Genomic DNA, 19,663 nt, shown 5'->3' with positions numbered 1-19,663 from the left:
AAAAGTGAGAATACATAAAAATTTCTTAAGAAAGCTAGCTTACAAATGTTAGGAATTATTGTTTTCGGGTTTTCTGAAATACAAACATTAATAGATTGAATAAGTCTAAATTCTGCATTTGTCCTGTCACACATAGAGGAGGCACTCTAGTAGAATAATATTAAGACACATGAAAAAACTTCTAAGAAAAATAATTCATTATGCTTTAATATTATTTTAATTATTATGTAATAACAGTCAAGAAAAATGAACTAGAAGTATACCTTCTCTATAGCTATGTATACAACTTTATCATTGACTTTTTTTCCTCCTAAGGTCTGACATTAGTAAGAAAACAAAAACATGGTTATAAAATTAAACCTTCTGCAAGGAAATTTTTTTTTTAACTTCTTTACTGGAGTATAATTGCTTTACAATAGTGTGTTAGTTTCTGCTGTATAACAAAGTGAATCAGCTATACATATACATGTATCCCCATATCCCCTCCCTCTTGTGTCTCCCTCCCACCCTCCCTATCCCACCCCTCTAGATGGACACAAAGCATAGAGCTGATCTCCATGTGCTATGTGGCTCCTTCCCATTAGCTATCTATTTTACATTTGGTAGAGTATATATGTCCATGCCACTCTCTCACTTCGTCCCAGCTTACCCTTCCCCCTCCCCGTGTCCACAAGTCCATTCTCTACATCTGCGTCTTTATTCCTGTCCTGTCCCTAGGTTCTTCAGAACCACATTTTTATTTTTAGATTCCGTATATATGTGTTAGCATACGGTATTTGTTTTTCTCTGACTTACTTTACTCTGTATGACAGACTCTAGGTCCATCCACCTCACTACAAATAACTCAATTTCGTTTCTTTTTATGGCTGAGTAATATTCCACTGTATATATGTGCCACATCTTCTTTACCCATTCATCTGTCAGTGGACACTTAGGTTGCTTCCATGTCCTGGCTAGTGTAAACAGAGCTGCAATGAACACTGTGGTACAAGACTCTTTTTGAATTATGGTTTTCTCAGGGTATATTGCAAGGAAATTTAAATTTAAGATAAGGAAGTTACTATAGCAAATTAAATTAAAGACATATCATGCATCTACAATGTGTAAGACACACTATAAGAGGAACAAAGAGAAGAAGTTTAATTTAAATAGAGTAGATTAAGAACAATATATCAATAGCTATATTCAAAGATAAAGTAAAAGAAGGAATAGACAAAGAATTCAATGAGAAGGCAATTCAAGAAGTCAATTAGAAAGAAAAATTTAATGAAGGAGGTCACATTTGACACAGGCTTTAAGAGAGGAACACTCAGCAGGCTGAAAATAGGGGGCAAACAGAGGGAGAACATTTCAGGAAGGAAAGACAGAATGAACAAAGGCAGCGAGGAGGGAAGTTGATCGTGGCTTTGTGGTATAGAAGATATACAGTCTGAAAGGAGTTTAGGGAAATAATAGGGGAGTAGAAAGGTAGTAAAAAGGGAACAGTGAGAAGCCAGCCTCATTTGTGGTCAGGAAAAAAAAAGACACTGTCTATATAAATATCTACATTCTTGAAATTGTGGTCAAAAACATGAAATATACATTCTCTGCAAAAACATATAACCTACTTTTAAAAAACTGCAGTTATCAATACAAAATCATAGCAAAGGCACGGTGGTAGGGAAGTTCAACATGAATTCATGGAATAGCAGGTAATCTGGTTTGGAAGTTTAAAAAAGTGGTAATGGAATAATAAGGAAGTAATAAGGGAATAATGAGAAAGTCTCCAAATGTGTGAAAAAAGGGCAATGTTTATTTAAATATCTACATTTTTGAAACTGTGGTCAAAAACATTAAACTTCATACTGCTGCATATGAAAAGTCATAAAGATAGTTAATCTCAGAAGTTCTCCAGGACACTCAGCTTCCAGTATTGGCAGACTGTGAACTCCTAGCAGATAAGAATTATGAAAACTAGATTAAAACAAACTATTTAAAATTCTGGAACATGTCCAAAATATAGACAGAAACTGGAAGAGAGTTTAATTTCAAAAAAATTACAAATGGAAGGAATATGAATGATAAACTATGGCTTCTTAGTCTGGAGATAATATCCAACTCTCACAGCTAGAGCAGCCAAACAGTGGGGGAAAACTACTCCCTTATCAACAAAATATCACAGAGATTTAGAGTTCAGGGCTAGAAAAGTGGCTGGAAATTGATGGGACAATACTGATCGCGAAACCATGCAAGGAAAATTACCCAAATTTAGGACATAAACTATCCAAACCTAGGCTGACAGCTAAACTATGCACTAAAAAGGAAATGAACTAATGAAACTGATACTTGCAACAACAAGGATGAATCTCAAGAGTACTGTGTTAAGTGAAAAGAAGTCAGACACAAAAGACTCCTACTGTATGATTGTATTCATATGACATTCTGGAAAAGACAAAACTATAGTTAAAGCAGATCAGCTGCTAGTGCTAAAGGTGAGGAGGAGGGGGACTGGTTACTAACTTTCTGGAGTGACAAATATATTCTGTATCTTGATGACAGCGGTCACATGTTACACATTTGTCAAAACTTATCAAATTATACACTTAAAATTAGTGAATTTTATTGTATATAAATTATACCCAGTGTTTTAAAAACTTTTTTCAAGAAGGACTTTTATTTCTTGCATCACTTACTAAGAACTGTATCATTAATCTAAAGCTCCTCTATTACCCTAGATTCTGATATTTCCCCTTCCTGCCCTCTGCTTTAGAACCACTGTCCAAAATGAGATGTCAGTAATGCGTGTGTTGCATATGTAAATAATGTAAAGCCTGGAAAAAAGGAACAGGGAAAAGGAACCATTGGCCTAAAACAACATCTTCAAGAAAAATGAGATCAGGATTAGAGAGAAAATATTAGTCGCCCTGGAAGAGAGGGAAGGAGCAATACAAAGATGCTTCTTAAGGTGGTCTATTAAGCAATAGCTATGCTCAGAGAGAACCTTACCCTCAGTTTCTGACTCACATCCTCTATAACTGCACTGTCCAATAAGGTAGCCACTAGTCACATGTGGCTACTGACAATTAAAAAAAAATTAAAATTAAATTAAAAGTTAAGTTCCTCAGTTACATTACCACATTTCAAGGCCTAAACAGCCCTATGTGGCTAATGGCTATCATATTAGACAGCATGGAAAACATTTCCATCATGAGAGAAGAGTCTATCAGATAGTCTATTTTGAAATTGAAGATTATAGAATAATGCTAAGACATCTTAAAAATGCCATAGGAAAAACTGAACCAAGGAAAAATATGTAAAAGTGAAGTGGTTCCTTGGTACTATAAAATGTTTATAGAAGAATGATAAAACTGGAGGAAGTGAGGCTTTAAAGTCACACAGAACTGAGTTCAAACTCCGATCTCATCCCTGGGTAAATTACTTCCCTGCACTTCAGTTGAAAAAACTGATATAAAATGAGTATAACAACACTTTGTTAAAGCTATCTTAAAGTTGTTTTAAGAATTAAATAATATGAGAAGTACCTAATACAGTGTCTGGCACATGGTCTAAATATTAGTTCCTTAGTTTAATTGCAACTAAGGGTAATTTTGGGCGTACTGGCCACCTGATATTAGCAACCAGAAACTTTTTATTTTACAGTTCACAATTTTTGTTAAGATAAATCTACCAACCACCATTTCCTTGAATTTTTAAGGATATAAATACAAACAAATCACCTTTGAAAACAAAATAGTACATAACCCACAGTTTTAGTAATAAAAGTGTTAATTCTTACCTTAGATGAAATGATTCGGTTATCTATAAATTTCTGAGGTGTGTAAAGGCCATACTGAGGAAACCTGTTGGCTATGTAAATAGTTCTTGTGTCACTTTGATGTGGTGGGTCAAAACCCTAAGGCCAAGCAAAAGAAAAATAATGGACAACAAGGTTAGTTGTTATGATTCTTTACTGCTGGTTCTATTTAACTGATCATATTACACATATTATTACTGGCCTTGACCTGCATATAGGCTCAATCTATTTAATTATCAGAAGAGTTAAGCCATATATTTTTTTCTTTCAAAGTAAACAGGTACATTTTCTTCAGATATAAACTAACTAGTTAATAACCTCTGGTAATGAAAAATAGTCCATACTCTGTCAGAAATGCTACCACAAGAAGACCTACAGAAGCACTTGAAGACAAGGCTTCTTTCCTTCCCTTTCATTCCTGGGGTTCCTTGCTTTTCTCTTAGGATAGATTCCTAGCCAGTGATATGGAAGTCCTGTGTAGCTAAGGCCTAGTCAGCACCTACCATATCTAAGGACAAAGGCTTACATTTTATTTTACACCCAGATCAACTCGGTTTCAAAGGGCTTTGTTCCCAGAGGACATAAAATGTATTGGATAGCCCAGATAAAATGTATTGGATAGCCCATTCCATACAAGCATTTCTTTGCGCTAGTTACATTATCAATCTACTCCCTGAAATATGGATATATGCTATAATTCTGGCCTCAAATTTAGAAGACCCTCAATTAAGGTACATTTAGGAATGATCTCTAGTGGAAAAGTTTGCCCTGGTGACAAGAATACTGATACTTTATTCCTACAGCATTGTACTCTTTTCCAGAGGGGCAAGTGAATCTTTAAGACTCCTTTGATAGATACCGGCACCCCTGTAAAATTTCCACTAAGCACAGACACAAATAGTGGAAATTCCCATATTACCTAGAGGGATGTTTTGTTTAGCACATCAGAATATTAGAAGTGCTATATATGAGTTTCAACTGCTGTTATTCATGGTTTTAAACAATTTATTTTGTGATCTTAGAAACAGCTAGTACAGAACTGTGCAAATTAAATATATTTGTATACTCCATTAAAAAATGAAGTTTTATTTTATTTGTTTATGCTACTTAAAGTGATGACCACATTTTGTTGATGTGCTATTATGTATCCGATTTCAAAATCAGTTTAAGGATAAAATGTGGCACACATGTTTATTTTCCTCATAAATTTTCTCTTAAACATTTCACAACTGTGCCCTGTCACAACTCATGGGAGAAAGAGGGCAGGTTCCAAAATCAGAGTCAGAACTCACTGCTCTATCTGGAATATCATAATCATTTAAAAGATATATACCATTTATTCAATCAATAACTATTTACTGAGTTTAAGCACTATATTAAGCCATGAAGGATTATGTGATTTGTTACATACTCAAGCATATCATAACATGCTCCAACTCAATAAATAAATCAATGAACAAACAGTTTGAATGCTACTGCTGTAGTCTATGGATGTGTTTTTCAAAGATGGTCCACAGAAGTTTGCCTGTAACGTTCATAAAATAACAAAAGGGACACACAGGTAACAGAAGCATTAGACTCCATGAAGCATATTTATTCTGTATCCACTCTGTAACCATGTTAACATAACACTAAGTCATACCCCATGCATGTAAACTTCTGAGACAAAGAAAAATAAAGTAAACTTGAGGGTTTGAAAGAGTATACAAATCTTTAAGAAGATGTCAAGACATCTGAGACTGAGAACCACTGATATAAAATTTTATTTTATTTTTTGCTAAATCCCACCAAGATTATTACTATGTACATCTAAAGTTAAGAAACAAAAAACAGGGACTTCCCTGGTAGTCCAGAGGTAAAGAATCCACCTTACAATCCAGGGGACATGGGTTCACTCCCTGGTCAGGGAACTAACATCCCTCATGTCGCAGGGCAGCTAAGCCCATGTGCCACAACTACTGAGCTTGCGTGCCTCAACTAGAGAGCCTGTGTGCCGCAAACTACAGAGCCCACGCGCGCTGGAACCCGCATGCCACAACTACAGAGCCCACATACCTTGGAGCCTGTGCGCCACAACCAGAGAAGAAAAAACCCTGCATGGCACAACTAAAGAGAAGCCCGCGCTGCAACGAAGAGCCCGTGCACCACAATGAAAGATCCAACGCAGCCAAAAATAAATAAAATAATAAATCTCTAAAAAAAAAAAAAGAAACAAAACAAATGCCCTCCCCCAAAATATACGGATGTTTACATTATAACCTCTCATTCATTACTAGAATTAATATACTATATATATAAATGCGTGCACTTTACAGGAAGCAAATGCTCATCATTCTCCATCCCTCTCTCCTGGATGAACCAGTGACCACATACTAAAGTTTTGGAACTCCTGAGATTTCTACAATTATTTCAAGGAGATATTTTGAGATGTTCCAAGAATAAAATCAGTTTTAAATTAAATTGAATTTTAAATTCAGCATCGCCATATTCCAAGAAATCATAATTTAAAATAAGATGACAATACCAAAAGGAGAATAATGATAGTATGTTTTTCCTTATTCCCAAAGATGCTATAACATCCACTTAAGTATTTTGAGTTGTTTTTCCAGTGATTAATTAAAATAACCTTATCCAATCATGTTATAATCAATGGCATGTATATACATGTGGCTGTGGGTATTTTTTTACACACACAAAATAGTTAAATTTTATATTTGTGACTGCGGTATAAGTACAGCTAAGCGTCTCTCATGGAAATTAAAGCTATAACTTCAATTCATTAGCATCAACTTCTTTGCCACAAATTCAAGTAGTCATGAACTAAAAAGAACAAAACTGTCCAAAAATGAGAAAAGTGACTTAGGGCAGGTCTGTGAATCTCTGAAATTGTATGCAAATTTGCATATCTGTGCATTAAAAATTTTTTTTTAAAATTTTGGCCATGCCACACGGCTTGTGGGATCTCAGTTCCCTGACCAGGGACCGGACCTGGGTCACAGCAGTGAAAGGGCCAAATCCTAACCACTAGATCACCAGGGAACTCCCATACATGCATTTTGCTGATGACAGAATAGTTTTCCTCAGATTCTGATGACATAAAGAAAGTTAGAACCACTTATCTAAGGTCTTGCTTTTATAATCAGTTCCCCACCTCAATATTCCATATTTTAAAAATGACACAGAGGGGAATTCCCTGGCAGTCCAGTGGTTAGGACTCTGCGCTTTCACTGCCAAGGGCCTGGGTTCAATCCCTGGCTAGGGAACTAAGATCCCACAAGCCGTGTGGTGTGGCCAAAAAATAAAATAAAATTAAATTGGGAAAAAAAAAAAAAGGAACTTAAAAAAATGACACAGAGAATTGTTGCTTCAATAACACCTCTACTTTGTTTAACAGGAATCAAAACAAACAGAGTTTATCAAAATTAATTGTATAATTATACCATAAATGTGAAGTTCAAGTATAGTTTCATGCTATTTCTAACAAGCATTATCAGCAATTCTATGCTACTGTACAATCCGAACTCCCTAATCACTAGGCTACGGCTACACATCAGGGTTCAGAAACCTCTGGTATGTATTACACTTTCAGCCCAGACTACCCATTCACACCCTGAACCCCTGGATGGCTTGCTCCTTTCTTCTCTGGTTTCATCTTGTCCTGGATAAAGGAACTGAGATACATTAATGCTATTCTAGCCACCCTGGTTTTATTTTTATTTTTTAACATTTATTTATTTGGCTGTACCAGGTCTTAGCTACAGCACACAAGGATCTTTAGTTGCGGCATGCGAACTCTTAGCTGCGGCATGTGGGATCTAGTTCTCTGACTGAGATTAAACCTGGACCCCCTGCATTGGGAGCACAGAGTCTTAGCCACTGAACCACCAGGGAAGTCCCCATCCTGATTTTATTTTAATGCCTGCTAAAAAGTACAGCTGACCCTTGAACAACTCCAGGGTTAGAGGAGTCGACCCTCCACACAGTCAAAAATCTGAGTATAACTTCAGAGTTGGCCCTCTGCATCCTCAGATTCAGCCCTATAGTACTGTTGTATTTACTATTGAGAAATCCACATATAGGGGGACCTGCACAGTTCAAACCCATGTTGTTCAAGGGTCAACTGTATAGGCTTTTGGAAGCACATAAATTTAAACTATTTAAAAATAACAACTCTCATTAACTCTAAAAAAGTATGAAATTAAAAACCTCTTTTCTGTCTGGATTTATGAGCATATGTAAAAACCACAGGTACTTTTAAAAAAAGTGGATCTGGGCTTCCCTGGTGGCGCAGTGGTTGGGAATCTGCTGGCCAATGCGGGGGACACGGGTTCGCCCTGGTCTGGGAGGATCTCACATGCCGCGGAGCAACTAGGCCCATGCAGGACAGCTGCTGGGCGTGTGCTCTGGAGCCCAGGAGCCACAACTACTGAAGCTCGCGTGCCTGGAGCCCATGCCCTGCAGCAAGAGAAGTCACCGCAATGAGAGGACTGCGCGCCATGGTGGGGAATTGGCCCCCCACTCACTGCAACTAGAGAAAGCCCAAGCGCAGCAACAAAGACCCAATGCAGCCAAAAATAAATAAATAAAAGAAATTTAAAAAAAAAAGTGGATGAGCATTTAAGGTGGAAAAAAATTCCCATGATGGCATTCAAGGAAAGAACTGAAAACATGGGACTGATTTGAAAAAGATTCCTTTTGTAACAGTAAACTGATGAAACCTAGGGAAGCCAAACCAGAAAACAGCTTATAATTTTTAGATGTTGGTCTCTGGCACAAAGCAGTACTTAGAAATGACTCATAACATTTTGTATTTTCATACCAAATATACCAGCCTCTGTACTATTCTTAAAATCCCAAAGATTTTATGAAAAATACGAGCATTACAAATAAGAGCTAAGAAGAAACTAAAACTACAGTCCTATAATTAAATATTGCCACACTTCTTTAACATAACTAAGAAAACATTTTTAGAGTTCAGTGATTAAATTTGTACATTTAATCATTCCTATGTGTGATCTACTTCCTCCATAATAGAAAGAAAGAAGCTACAAAACAAACCAAAAACCATGAAAAACAACATAAAAAGAAGCATTCAAAACTGCAATGGCACTGTTATTAAAATAAATGAACAGAAGCTTTATTTCGGTCACACACTTTCTATGACACAAAGTGATTTTTGTTGGCTACGTGTTCCAATGTACACAGTACTTCTGGGGAAGAATGATTTCACGTATTTTACCAAATCTACAAACTTAATTGTGAATTACTGTTTCCTGGATATAGACTTTGAATAAAATACATCTATACGAAGGTATTATAAGAACAAGATAATTTTACACTGTTAAGAGACCAAAGCAAGGTGAGAGGGAATAACTTAAAATGTCCATGATCTAAACACAATTTAATTTTAACTTTTTGTATCATGTTACATAATTTTCATTTTAGGATTTAAGGTAGTTTGCCATCTATCAGACCAGTCTGGGCTTCCAAGAACTCTGGCTTACTGCAGAGGTGGGTAGGAACTGGCTTTCTAGTTACAGGGTTCAAAATTTAGAGTGATCTTTGACTCCAAACATCTTAAATCATCTGCAAATACTTTACTACAGGAAGTTCATCTCTTATAGGAAGCTCATCTCTTATATTACCTCCCAAACTTGATTTCCCACTCCAACATACACCTCTAGCAGCCCCTGTGGAAATAATATGGTGACCCCTCAAAAAAGTAAACACAGAATAACTGTATGATCCAACAATTCCACTTCTGTGTATAAACTCAAAAGAAATGAAAGCAGAGACTTGAACAGATATTTGTAAACCCATGTGCATGGCAGCATTATTCACAATAGCCAAAAGGTGGAAGCAACCCAAGTGTCCATTGACAGATGAATGGATAAACAAAATGCGGTATGTACAATGGGATATTATTCAGCCTTAAAAAGGAAGGAGATTTTGACACATGCTATAACATGGATGAACACTAAAGACATTATGCTAAGTGAAATTAAGCCTGTGACAAAAGGACGAAATTTTAAATTTATTCCTCTTATATAAGGAGTAAGAGTTGACAAATTCGTACTTTGCCAGGCATTTATTCAAGGGGGGCTGGGGAGGGGAGAGGAACAGGGCATTAGTGTTTAATGGGTATAAAGTTTCAGTCTGGAAAGATCAAACAGTTCAGGAGACACATGGTGGTGATTGATGGCTGCATAACAGTGTGACTGTACTTAATGCCACTGAACTGTATATTTAGAAATGGTTAAAATGGCAAATTTTATGTTAAGTATATCTTACTAGAATTAAAAATATGTCAATTTCACCCATTTGGGACTTTACCATGGATTTTCTGGATTACGAGAATCCTATCTGGCCATAATTCAACTGTGACAGTAAATGTCTCTTATTTGCTAGACTGGTGATTTGAAATCACAGAGACATTTATGATAAAAATAAATGTGTGAGGTAGTCTTAGTTTAGATCAAATTTAAAATCACAGATTTCACTAAGGGAGAATTTAAGGTTTCTGTAACCAAGAACCCTAAATTAATTTTTTTGGTTTACCTAGCCAGTTGAACACCGGCTGGATAAGGAATGAAACTAGTAACTCTTCTACCTGTGGTATCCAGATTGGAGACAGAAGAGTAAAATGGAATTTCTAGTAAGGTTTCCCAAACATTTTTAAGCCTTCTCCCTCTCCACTCACAATCATAAACAACAACGGCAACGAAGATGGCTTCCTGTGTCCTCCTCAGTATATCAGAAGCAATGGGGTTACAGTTCTGAGGCCAGAGACAAATATCCTTTACACAGAAAACACATCCCTTACAAAATATCTTCAAAGTGTAATATTTTAAAATATATATCAATCACAAAGACACACCCACAAAATTCTAAACAATAACATTAAAAAGTATATTGAAATCAACTATACTTCAATTAAAAATAAATAAAAATTTAAAAACTAATAAATTGGCGAAAAGTATATTGAAGACAAAGAATAGAGACAAAAATTGACACAAAAGTTAGAAAGAAGTAGGGTGGAAGGAAGATACACAATTGTCCTGTTAATTTTATATATAGGAAACTTGTTTTCAGGAATGCCTGAACCAACAAACTGGAACCAAATAAATAGCAGCAGCGGCAATAACAAAACCCAACAATCTTGTACCTACTACCAGTCTCACTTTCCACAACCTAGACATCCTACCTTTCATCCTGCCATAATTATAAACATTTTAAATGTTTCTCAAAATTGGTAACACTCTTGCTCTTATGTTGAATGAAATTGTATGCTGTTCCTGTTACCAGATAGCTACAATTGAATACCAAGCATTAATATTTAGCAAATCAACCAAAATAACACTATCACTGAAATACTATTTCTGAATGACCATATAGTTTGCTTTACAGGCTTTTCTACTCACCTATGTTTTCTGATCAGTTGCTTAATTGTGTTTCCCTATTCTCATTGAGAGAAATTATATGTAATGGTTCTCAATTAGAGCTAAGAGATTACACGCCTCAAAGTTAAAACTCCTTTTGGGGAATGAGCCTAAGGAAAGGAAGGAAGACTTCTAGAAACCATTTTCAGAAATGAGGTTGGGACTGATTTTCACAATGATTTGAGGGGTGGGGATGTCTAGTGGCATTTAGTAGGTGGGTGAATGGGTGGGGCAGAGATATTAGACATTCTTCAATGAACATCAGAGTCCTGACAACAAGGAAATGTCCTGTGAACCAGACAACTTTCAAATGCCCTGCCTGATATTCACATTCGTAAAAATCTCTTTAGAAAAATATGAACCTCCTCTTTAAAAACAAACACAAAATGCTTTGCATGGATTTGTGAATTTTTCAGCAATGCAACTACCATGTAAAATGAAGGAAGATAACATTTTGTCAGAACTTCCCAGAGTGTTCACTGTTTCAGAAAACTGCATCACCAATGGAAATGTCACTTGTATATGAGTCACCAATACACTACACTTTCAGCAGTCTGCACTAGTAGCCATGAAGTCACACTGATTACAGCATTTTATTATTCACTACCTTTAGTGTAGTTACGATTGAGTACTTACATACTGAAACAGATATTATTTAATATAAATGTATTTATTTTTCCTTCATACTAGTTTCCTCCATAACTAGGGTTATAATGTTGATTTTTTTAAAAAAATCAAGTTATATATGTAGCAGGTTATATATTTAAATTTTATTTCAAGATAAAAATGGAAAGAACATTTATGAAATATCTGTTAGAAATAGGGGGCACTGGGCCCAACAGGATTGAAAACTATGTACTTTTATGGCCAAAATCTAACCAATATTACAAGTACTATCTTGGGTTTATAATAGAATCCCCTCAAGTTAGAAGCTGCTGCTTATACCATGAGCAGAATATCAGTATTCAAACTAGGAAACTACAACAAATATTTCCAAGTACATATTTAAACAGGCTTAGGTGTTACGGAGAAAAATTCTAAACAATAACAACATAAAAATATATTGAAGTCAGAGAATAGAGACAATGAGTGAATCCTATTTAGTTAAGAAAAGAACTAAAACAAAAGGTAGAAAAAAGTAAGGTGGAAGGAAGATACACGATTGTTTTACTAATTTTATATGCTGGGAACCTGAGAAACATGCTTCAGAAGAAAGTAAAACATGTCTATATAAGATTAAAAAAAAAAAGAACTTAGCAAATCCTAAACTATTGCTATGAAAATTTGATAAATTTTAAGCATGGAAATGATTATTCAGCAACACTGGGTCAAACTGACATAATTCTGAAAATGTATTTTTAAAAAAACACAAAAGAATATGTTCGCATATTTTCAGTTCTTTTGGCAAACAATTCATTTACCCTGTATAATGACTATTAAAATTCTACTGCTGATCTGCAAATTCTTGCCTTTTGGTATTTTCCGGCACGTAATGAAAAAAATTTACTTTAACAACCAATCAAAGAGTATTTACTGAGTACTTAACTAGGTGCTTTTCAATGCACTAAGGACCACTGATGATAAAAAGGAATACGTGACTTAGTCCTTGCCCACTTGGAGCTGATGAAACCTTAGTATTTTAGGCCCTACAATTTATTTCTTAGATATCACCTAATTTCCTATTTCCTCTCACATATTTAAGATCAAACTAGAATTATTTTCTGGTTTGAATATGGTACACCCAGCATGGATATCTACTAACCAACTTTATGTAGAGTTTAGGAGAGGGTTGGACTTGAGATTGGAAGCCAGCAAGCATAATGATGGTGGTTAACGTCAAAGATATGTATGAGACTGCCTGTTAAGAGAATACAGAGGAAGAGAATAAGGGTAGGAGATGGAATTCTGAGGGCTATCATTTAAGATACATGTGGCAGAAAAGGAATAAGCAAAAAGGAAAAAAGATCATCAGAGCAGAAGAAAAACAAGAAGAGTAGTATGGCAGAAACCTGGGAAGAAGTTGCAAAAAGGAATTATTTCATATGCTGCAAAGGAAGATAAGAACTGAAAAAAAGACAACTGAATTTAACAATTCGTAAATCATCAGTGGCTTCTGCCAACGCAGTTTGAGTACAGTTAAAAGGGCTACAGTGGATTAATGACTGGGGATGGAGAGGAGGGTGGGGAAGTGGGGATAGCGGTTAACAACTGAAAAGCTGGATCAAGCGAAACATTTTTAGTAAAAGCAAATCATAAGCTTATTTTTATGTTTGAAATGAAGAATCTGGTAAAGAGGAAGAAAAAGTTATGGGAAGGAAAAATCACTGAAGGATCAAGGAAAAAGAAGAGAAAACAATCAAGAGCCAAGGTATAAAGCATTAACTGTGGAAATGGACAGGATCTCTAATTTGAAATGGAATTTAAAAATTTGAACATGAAAAATGAAGAAAGCTGAAATCATATACTATTAAATTTTCTATTTTGGTAATTTTAAGAAATACCTTTATGATGAGTTGATACAGTCATCAACTGAGTAACTAAGTTCAGTTACTCAGTGTTTACAGACTTCCTATCTTCCTATGGCTTTTTGTCTACACTCACATCTAATGGAAACTGACTGCCGCCACAAATCAGATCACCAATTCTTCCCTATAAGATTCAATTAACTCTAAACTTCACATTCACTTTTTTAAAAAATTACTAATAGATATTTCTTTTATAACAAAAAAACATAATTAGGAAACTTGGAGACACTAATTATTAATGGTCATCACACTGATTTCTGATAACCAAAGGCAACGGTTCACAGAGTTTTGGATTTCACAGAACAGTAAAAAAAATTTTAACTGGAAAACTAACATAAATTTGCCAACTTCTAATTCTTCTAAGCAAGAATATTAATAAAAAAGAAAGTAAGGAAAACAACCTAAGACTTAGTTCTTCTCATAAGTCTGAGAAACTATCACAGCCCAGTGGAGCCTAAGAACACATGAAGACTAAATGTAACGTGTTATCCCAGATGAGATTTTTTTTTTTGCAATATGCGGGCCTCTCACTGTTGTGGCCTCTCCCGTTGTGGAGCACAGGCTCCGGACGCGCAAGCTCAGCGGCCATGGCTCACGAGCCCAGCCGCTCCGTGGCATGTGGGATCTTCCCGGACCGGGGCACGAACCCGTGTCCCCTGCCTCGGCAGGCGGACTCTCAACCACTGCGCCACCAGGGAAGCCCCATCCCAGATGAGATTTTGAACCAGAAAAAGAATACTAGTGAAAACCACAATGAGATATTACCTCACACCCGTTAGAATGGCTATTATCAAAAAGACAAGAAATAACAAGTGTTGGTGAGGATGTAAACTGGTACAACCACTATGGAAAACAGTACAGAGGTTCCTCAAAAAATTAAAAATAGAACTACCATATGATCCAGCAATTCCACTTCTGGGTATTTATCTGAAGAAAATGAAAAACACTAATCTGAAAGATATATGCACTCCATGTTCACTGTGGCATTATTTACAATAGCCAAGGTACGGGAAAAAACTGAATGTCTATCAACAAATGAGTGGATAAAGAAAATGTGGTGTGTGTGTGTATATATATATATATATATAAAATTATAAAATATTATTCATCCATCAAAAAGAATGAAATCTTGCCATCTGCTGCAGCATGGATGGGCTTTGAGGGCGTTATGCTAAGTGAAATAAGTCAGAAAGAGAAAAGACAAATACTGTATGATCTCACTTACATGTGGAATCTAAAAAAAACTCCAAGCTCATAGATACAGAAATAATGGAGAACAGACTGGTGGTTGCCAGAGGTGGGGTTGGGGAGTGGGTGAACTGGGTGAAGGGAGTCAAAAGGTACAAACTTCTAGTTATAAAATAAATAAGTTATAGGATATAATGTACAGCCTGGTAATTATAGTTAATAATACTGTATTGTATATGTGAAAATTGCTAAGAGTGTAGATCTTAAAAAGTTCTCATCACAGGGAAACAAATTCTGTAACACTGGGTGGTGATGGATATTAACAAGACTTACTGTGGTGATCATTTTGCAATATATACAAATATGAAATAAAGTACAGGGTTTAATAATAATGTATTAATATTGGTTTATTAGTGTAACAAATGTAGCACAGTAATATGTTAACAATAAGAGAAAGTGGGTGAGAAGAATGTATAGGAATTCTCTATTATTTTTGTAAACTTTCTGAAAATCTAAAACTATTTTAAAATAAAAAGTTAATTTTTTAAAAGTTAAAATGACAGTCCTCAAAAACAAGGACATATATAAGTTTAAGCAAAGACAAAGACACACACACACACACACAGAGACGTGTGTGTTACACTGACCTTGCTTTTTTCATTTTGCCATAGACCACTGAAAACTTTATCTCCATCTACAGGAAACATCATTTATTAGGGAACTCATGGTCTAAGAGACTATATAAAGATTGATAAAAGCATCTCTGATTATTTAAGAATTTTGACTTTTCCTGTCTCATAATAAATTCCTAAGTTTCTTTCTTTTTTTAAAATTCTGCAAATATACGATGGAAAAAAGGTTGATCAACGCTCACAGGTAAGCACTGCATCAATTCCCTTTAATGTTGCATAGGAGTTGGACACACAAAGTCTGAAGGTCTGCACATCTAAGTTAGAGGCCAGTTCCTCCACAGTATTTAAATTTCAATAGGAGGGACTTCCCTGGAGGCGCAGTGATTGAGAGTCTGCCTGCCAATGCAAGGGACAGGGGTTCCAGCCCTGGTCCAGGAAGATACCACATGCAGCAGAGCAGCTAAGCCCGTGCACCACAACTACTGAGCCTGAGCTCTAGAGCCCGCGAGCCACAAAGACTGAGCCTGTGAGCCACAACTACTGAAGTCCATGCTCCTAGAGCCTGTGCTCTGCAACGAGAGGCCACCTCAATGAGAAGCCTGCACACCTCAACGAAGAGTGTCCCCCGCTCGCCGCAACTAGAGAAAGCCTGTGTGCAGCAACAAAGACCCAACACAGCCAAAAATAAATAATAAAATAAATTAAAAGAAACTTTCAATAGGAAAAGACAAGGTTAAGAACTACTTCCTTGCCTTTCAGTAGTAAAAAAAAAAAAAAAAAAAAAAAAAAATCAAGCCCATCCTCACATCTTTGTTAGTTTTCTGAACTAATATATTAAAGAGCATAGTGGAGAAGTGAGGTAAGGAAGGATATCTATATTCGTTTTGTAGTTCATGAAATGCAGTAGTGAAGAAACAATTTCCTAGGTAAAATGTGATTAAGACTTGAACTGACTTATATACTACTCAAGCTTTATCTATCAATTGCACTCATTGCAAAAGACTCTTCAAAGCAAAATCTTAAAAGACCAATATGTAACACAAGTATTTACTGAGGAACATGTGCTTGATACTATGCTAGGCACTGCACCAATTTAAGTAAAAATATTCGACCATTATGAAATATCAAGCCACTTACTATTTCATTTATTAAATTACCCTATTGTTAAATTACCCTATAATTTATGATTTGTATGATTTTAAAAATCATTACAAATACTGTGAACATTGACTACATGCTAGGTAATATGCTTGGTACTGTGGAAATACCAAAATGAGAAGTAAGGGCCTGAATAAAACTTCATTAAAAAAAAAAAGCCTTTTAATAAGCACAAAAAGTGAAACAAATATCAAGTAAAATGAGTAAAATTTTGACTGAAATAGCAGTAAGTCATTAGATGACTCACTTTTTTTCTATAGAAAATTATCAAGTACATTCTTCTGAATAGAGTTAAATAACGATTTTTAAATATAAAAAATAAAGTATGGCATAATTTCATTACAGATGTAATAAAAGTTATTAATAAAAATGGACAACTAGGAACTGCCCTGGTGGCTCAGTGGTTGAGAATCTGCCCACCAATGCAGGGGACACGGGTTCGAGCCCTGGCCCAAGAGCAGCTAAACCCGTGCACCACAACTACTGAGCCTGCGAGCCACAACTACTCAGCCCGCACACCACAACTACTGAAGCCTGTGTGCCCTAATGTCCGCGTGCCACAACTACTGAAGCCTGCACACCTAGAGCCTGTGCTCCGCAATGAGAGAAGCCACCACAATGAGAAGCCCGCGCACCACAACAAAGAGTAGCCCCTGCTCGCTGCAACTAGAGAAAGCCCCTGCTTTAAATTAAAAAATTAAAAAAAAAAATTAAATTAAAAAAAAAGACAACTATCTTAACTTTTCAGCATTTCCAATTTCTATTTCAACATCACAAACTTCTCAAACTTCAAAATAGTTTGTGGTTCCTAAAGTTTAAGATGAAAAAAGAAATTTAAAACTGAAAATCTTTCAAAAAATTTGCCATGCTGTTCAAAATCAATTTAAATGTATTGCATTTGATATTAGATAACATATTCAAGAGGAGATATATATTAAGGTACAAGCAAGGCCTAGCTTCTTCTGGTACCTAAAATATTATGTCAACTTGAAAATGGCCATAGCTGACTAACTACAGGAACCCTTGATCACTTCTCTCCTTTTCCTCTACAAACCTGTCACCCCCATCTCCAGAGTACCACTGCTGCCTAAATTTCTTTCCCTAACTCATTCTTCTTGCCTCACTCTTGGATAGATTTAAAATGGCAGGATTAGGAAAGAGATATATAGGGAAAACTGCTGCTACTGCTAATTCTCTTCCACACTGCTAAATTCTCTGGAAAAACTCTCTGGGTTAAGTCCTGCCTCTGGCACTAATTAGTTACTGACCTTGGAAAAGTACATACTTTGAACTCCTCCTTTTACTTCACAAAAGCAAAGACAGACAAAAAATGTTTTTTTCTTTAATTAAGACGACTTAGCTAGGCTTAAAGCAAGATAATCATTTCGGTAATCAGGGGCTGAGCCTTTGGGACTCTGGGTCTGGAAATAGGCAGCCTGAAGTTCAATCCCCTTTTGTACCAGGGTCCTAGAGTCAGGTCAACTGAAAGGAGGTTGAAAAAAGCTGTGTACTTTTAAACATGTTTAAAACCTCCAAAGAGATAACAGAATAATATATTTTTTTTTAAAAAAAGAACAAAATATTACAAGACAAATCGGCCAATATGCATCAAGAACAGACAGAAACGCAAGAGGTCCAATAATAAATTCTGGAAAAAAAAGTCATTTAAATTAAAAATTCAGAAGACAAGGATGAACTCTAGATTGGATATGGAAAGAACTGATGACTAGAAGCTAGAACTAAGGAATTCACACTGAAAGCAGCACAGAGAAAATAGATGAGAAATATGAACAAGAAGTTAAGAGCCAGAGCACAGATTAATATCAAGCAAGAGTTTGAGAATGAGAAAATTAAAGCCTGAGAAGCAATATTTAAAGGGAAAAAAAGACTGTAAATTTTTCTGAACTGTAGAAATGACAGCTTTCAGATTTAAAATACACACAAGTGTAGAGCAGGAAAAACAAAAATCATATGAAACAACATGATGAATACAGCAGAGTAAAAACTGCAAAATATCGAGGACAAAGAGACAATCTTAAAAACAACGTTTAAGAGAGTATCAGCAAAGTAATGACAATTAGATTAAAAGCATATTTTACACCAGCAATAAATGTCCAAAAGCAACAGAATAAGTAGTATCTTCAGTATGTTGAGTGAAAGTAACTGTTAATCTAGAATTCTGAATCTACTTAAATTAGTATTCAATAATAATTATGAAATAGACATTTTAAGACATAAAAACTAAGAAAGTTTACCACACATGAAGTCCTGCTTAAAAATAACTAAAGGATGTATATTTCAGCAAGAATAAAAGTAAATAGAGGGAAGAGATGGTATTCAAGAAATAATGGTGAGTTAAAAAAAAAATCACTGTAATCAATCAAAATGAGTTACAGTTAAAAAGTTAAGAGAGGGCTTCCCTGGTGGCGCAGTGGTTGAGAGTCCGCCTGCCGATGCAGGGGACACGGGTTCGTGCCCCGGTCCAGGAAGATCCCACATGCCGCGGAGCGGCTGGGCCCATGAGCCACGGCCGCTGAGCCTGCGCGTCCGGAGCCTGTGCTCCACAACGGGAGAGGCCACAACAGTGAGAAGCCCGCGTACCGCAAAAAAAAAAAAAAAAAAAAAAAAAAAGTTACGAGAAGGTTTTGAGTTTAAAAAGAAGTAGAACTACAACACACATTATGGAAGAAAATATTTGCAAATCACATACCTGGTAAGGGTCTTGTATCCAGAACACATAAAGAACTCTTACAATTCAAAAAAAAAAAAAGACAACTTAAATACGGGCAAAAAGATCTGAGTAAGCATTTCACCAAAAAACAAACAAACAAACCCATAAAATACAAACAAAAAAACTGGTTAACAGGGACATGAAAAGATGTTTGAAGTCATCAGGGAAATATAAATCACAACCATGAGTTACCATTT

At 35.8% G+C, this 19,663-nt stretch overlaps 1 protein-coding gene across 4 annotated transcripts in view; it reads right to left on the bottom strand.

Moving 5' to 3' along the window:
• The window catches only part of ATP11B (ATPase phospholipid transporting 11B (putative)), a 122,064-nt gene that overhangs the window by 94,574 nt on the left and 7,827 nt on the right, over positions 1–19,663 (bottom strand). For all 4 annotated transcript variants that reach the window (XM_079923278.1, XM_079923276.1, XM_079923277.1 and 1 more), the window contains exon 2: positions 3,776–3,892. In XM_079923278.1, coding sequence (XP_079779404.1) covers positions 3,776–3,892 — 117 coding nt within the window. The remainder of the gene's footprint in view (positions 1–3,775; positions 3,893–19,663) is intronic.

This window comes from Stenella coeruleoalba (assembly GCF_951394435.1).
Source record: "Stenella coeruleoalba genome assembly, chromosome: 5".
Taxonomy (NCBI): Eukaryota; Metazoa; Chordata; class Mammalia; order Artiodactyla; family Delphinidae; genus Stenella; species Stenella coeruleoalba.
Note: the sequence above shows the minus strand (reverse complement) of the source record. Positions and strands in the feature narration are given on the sequence as shown.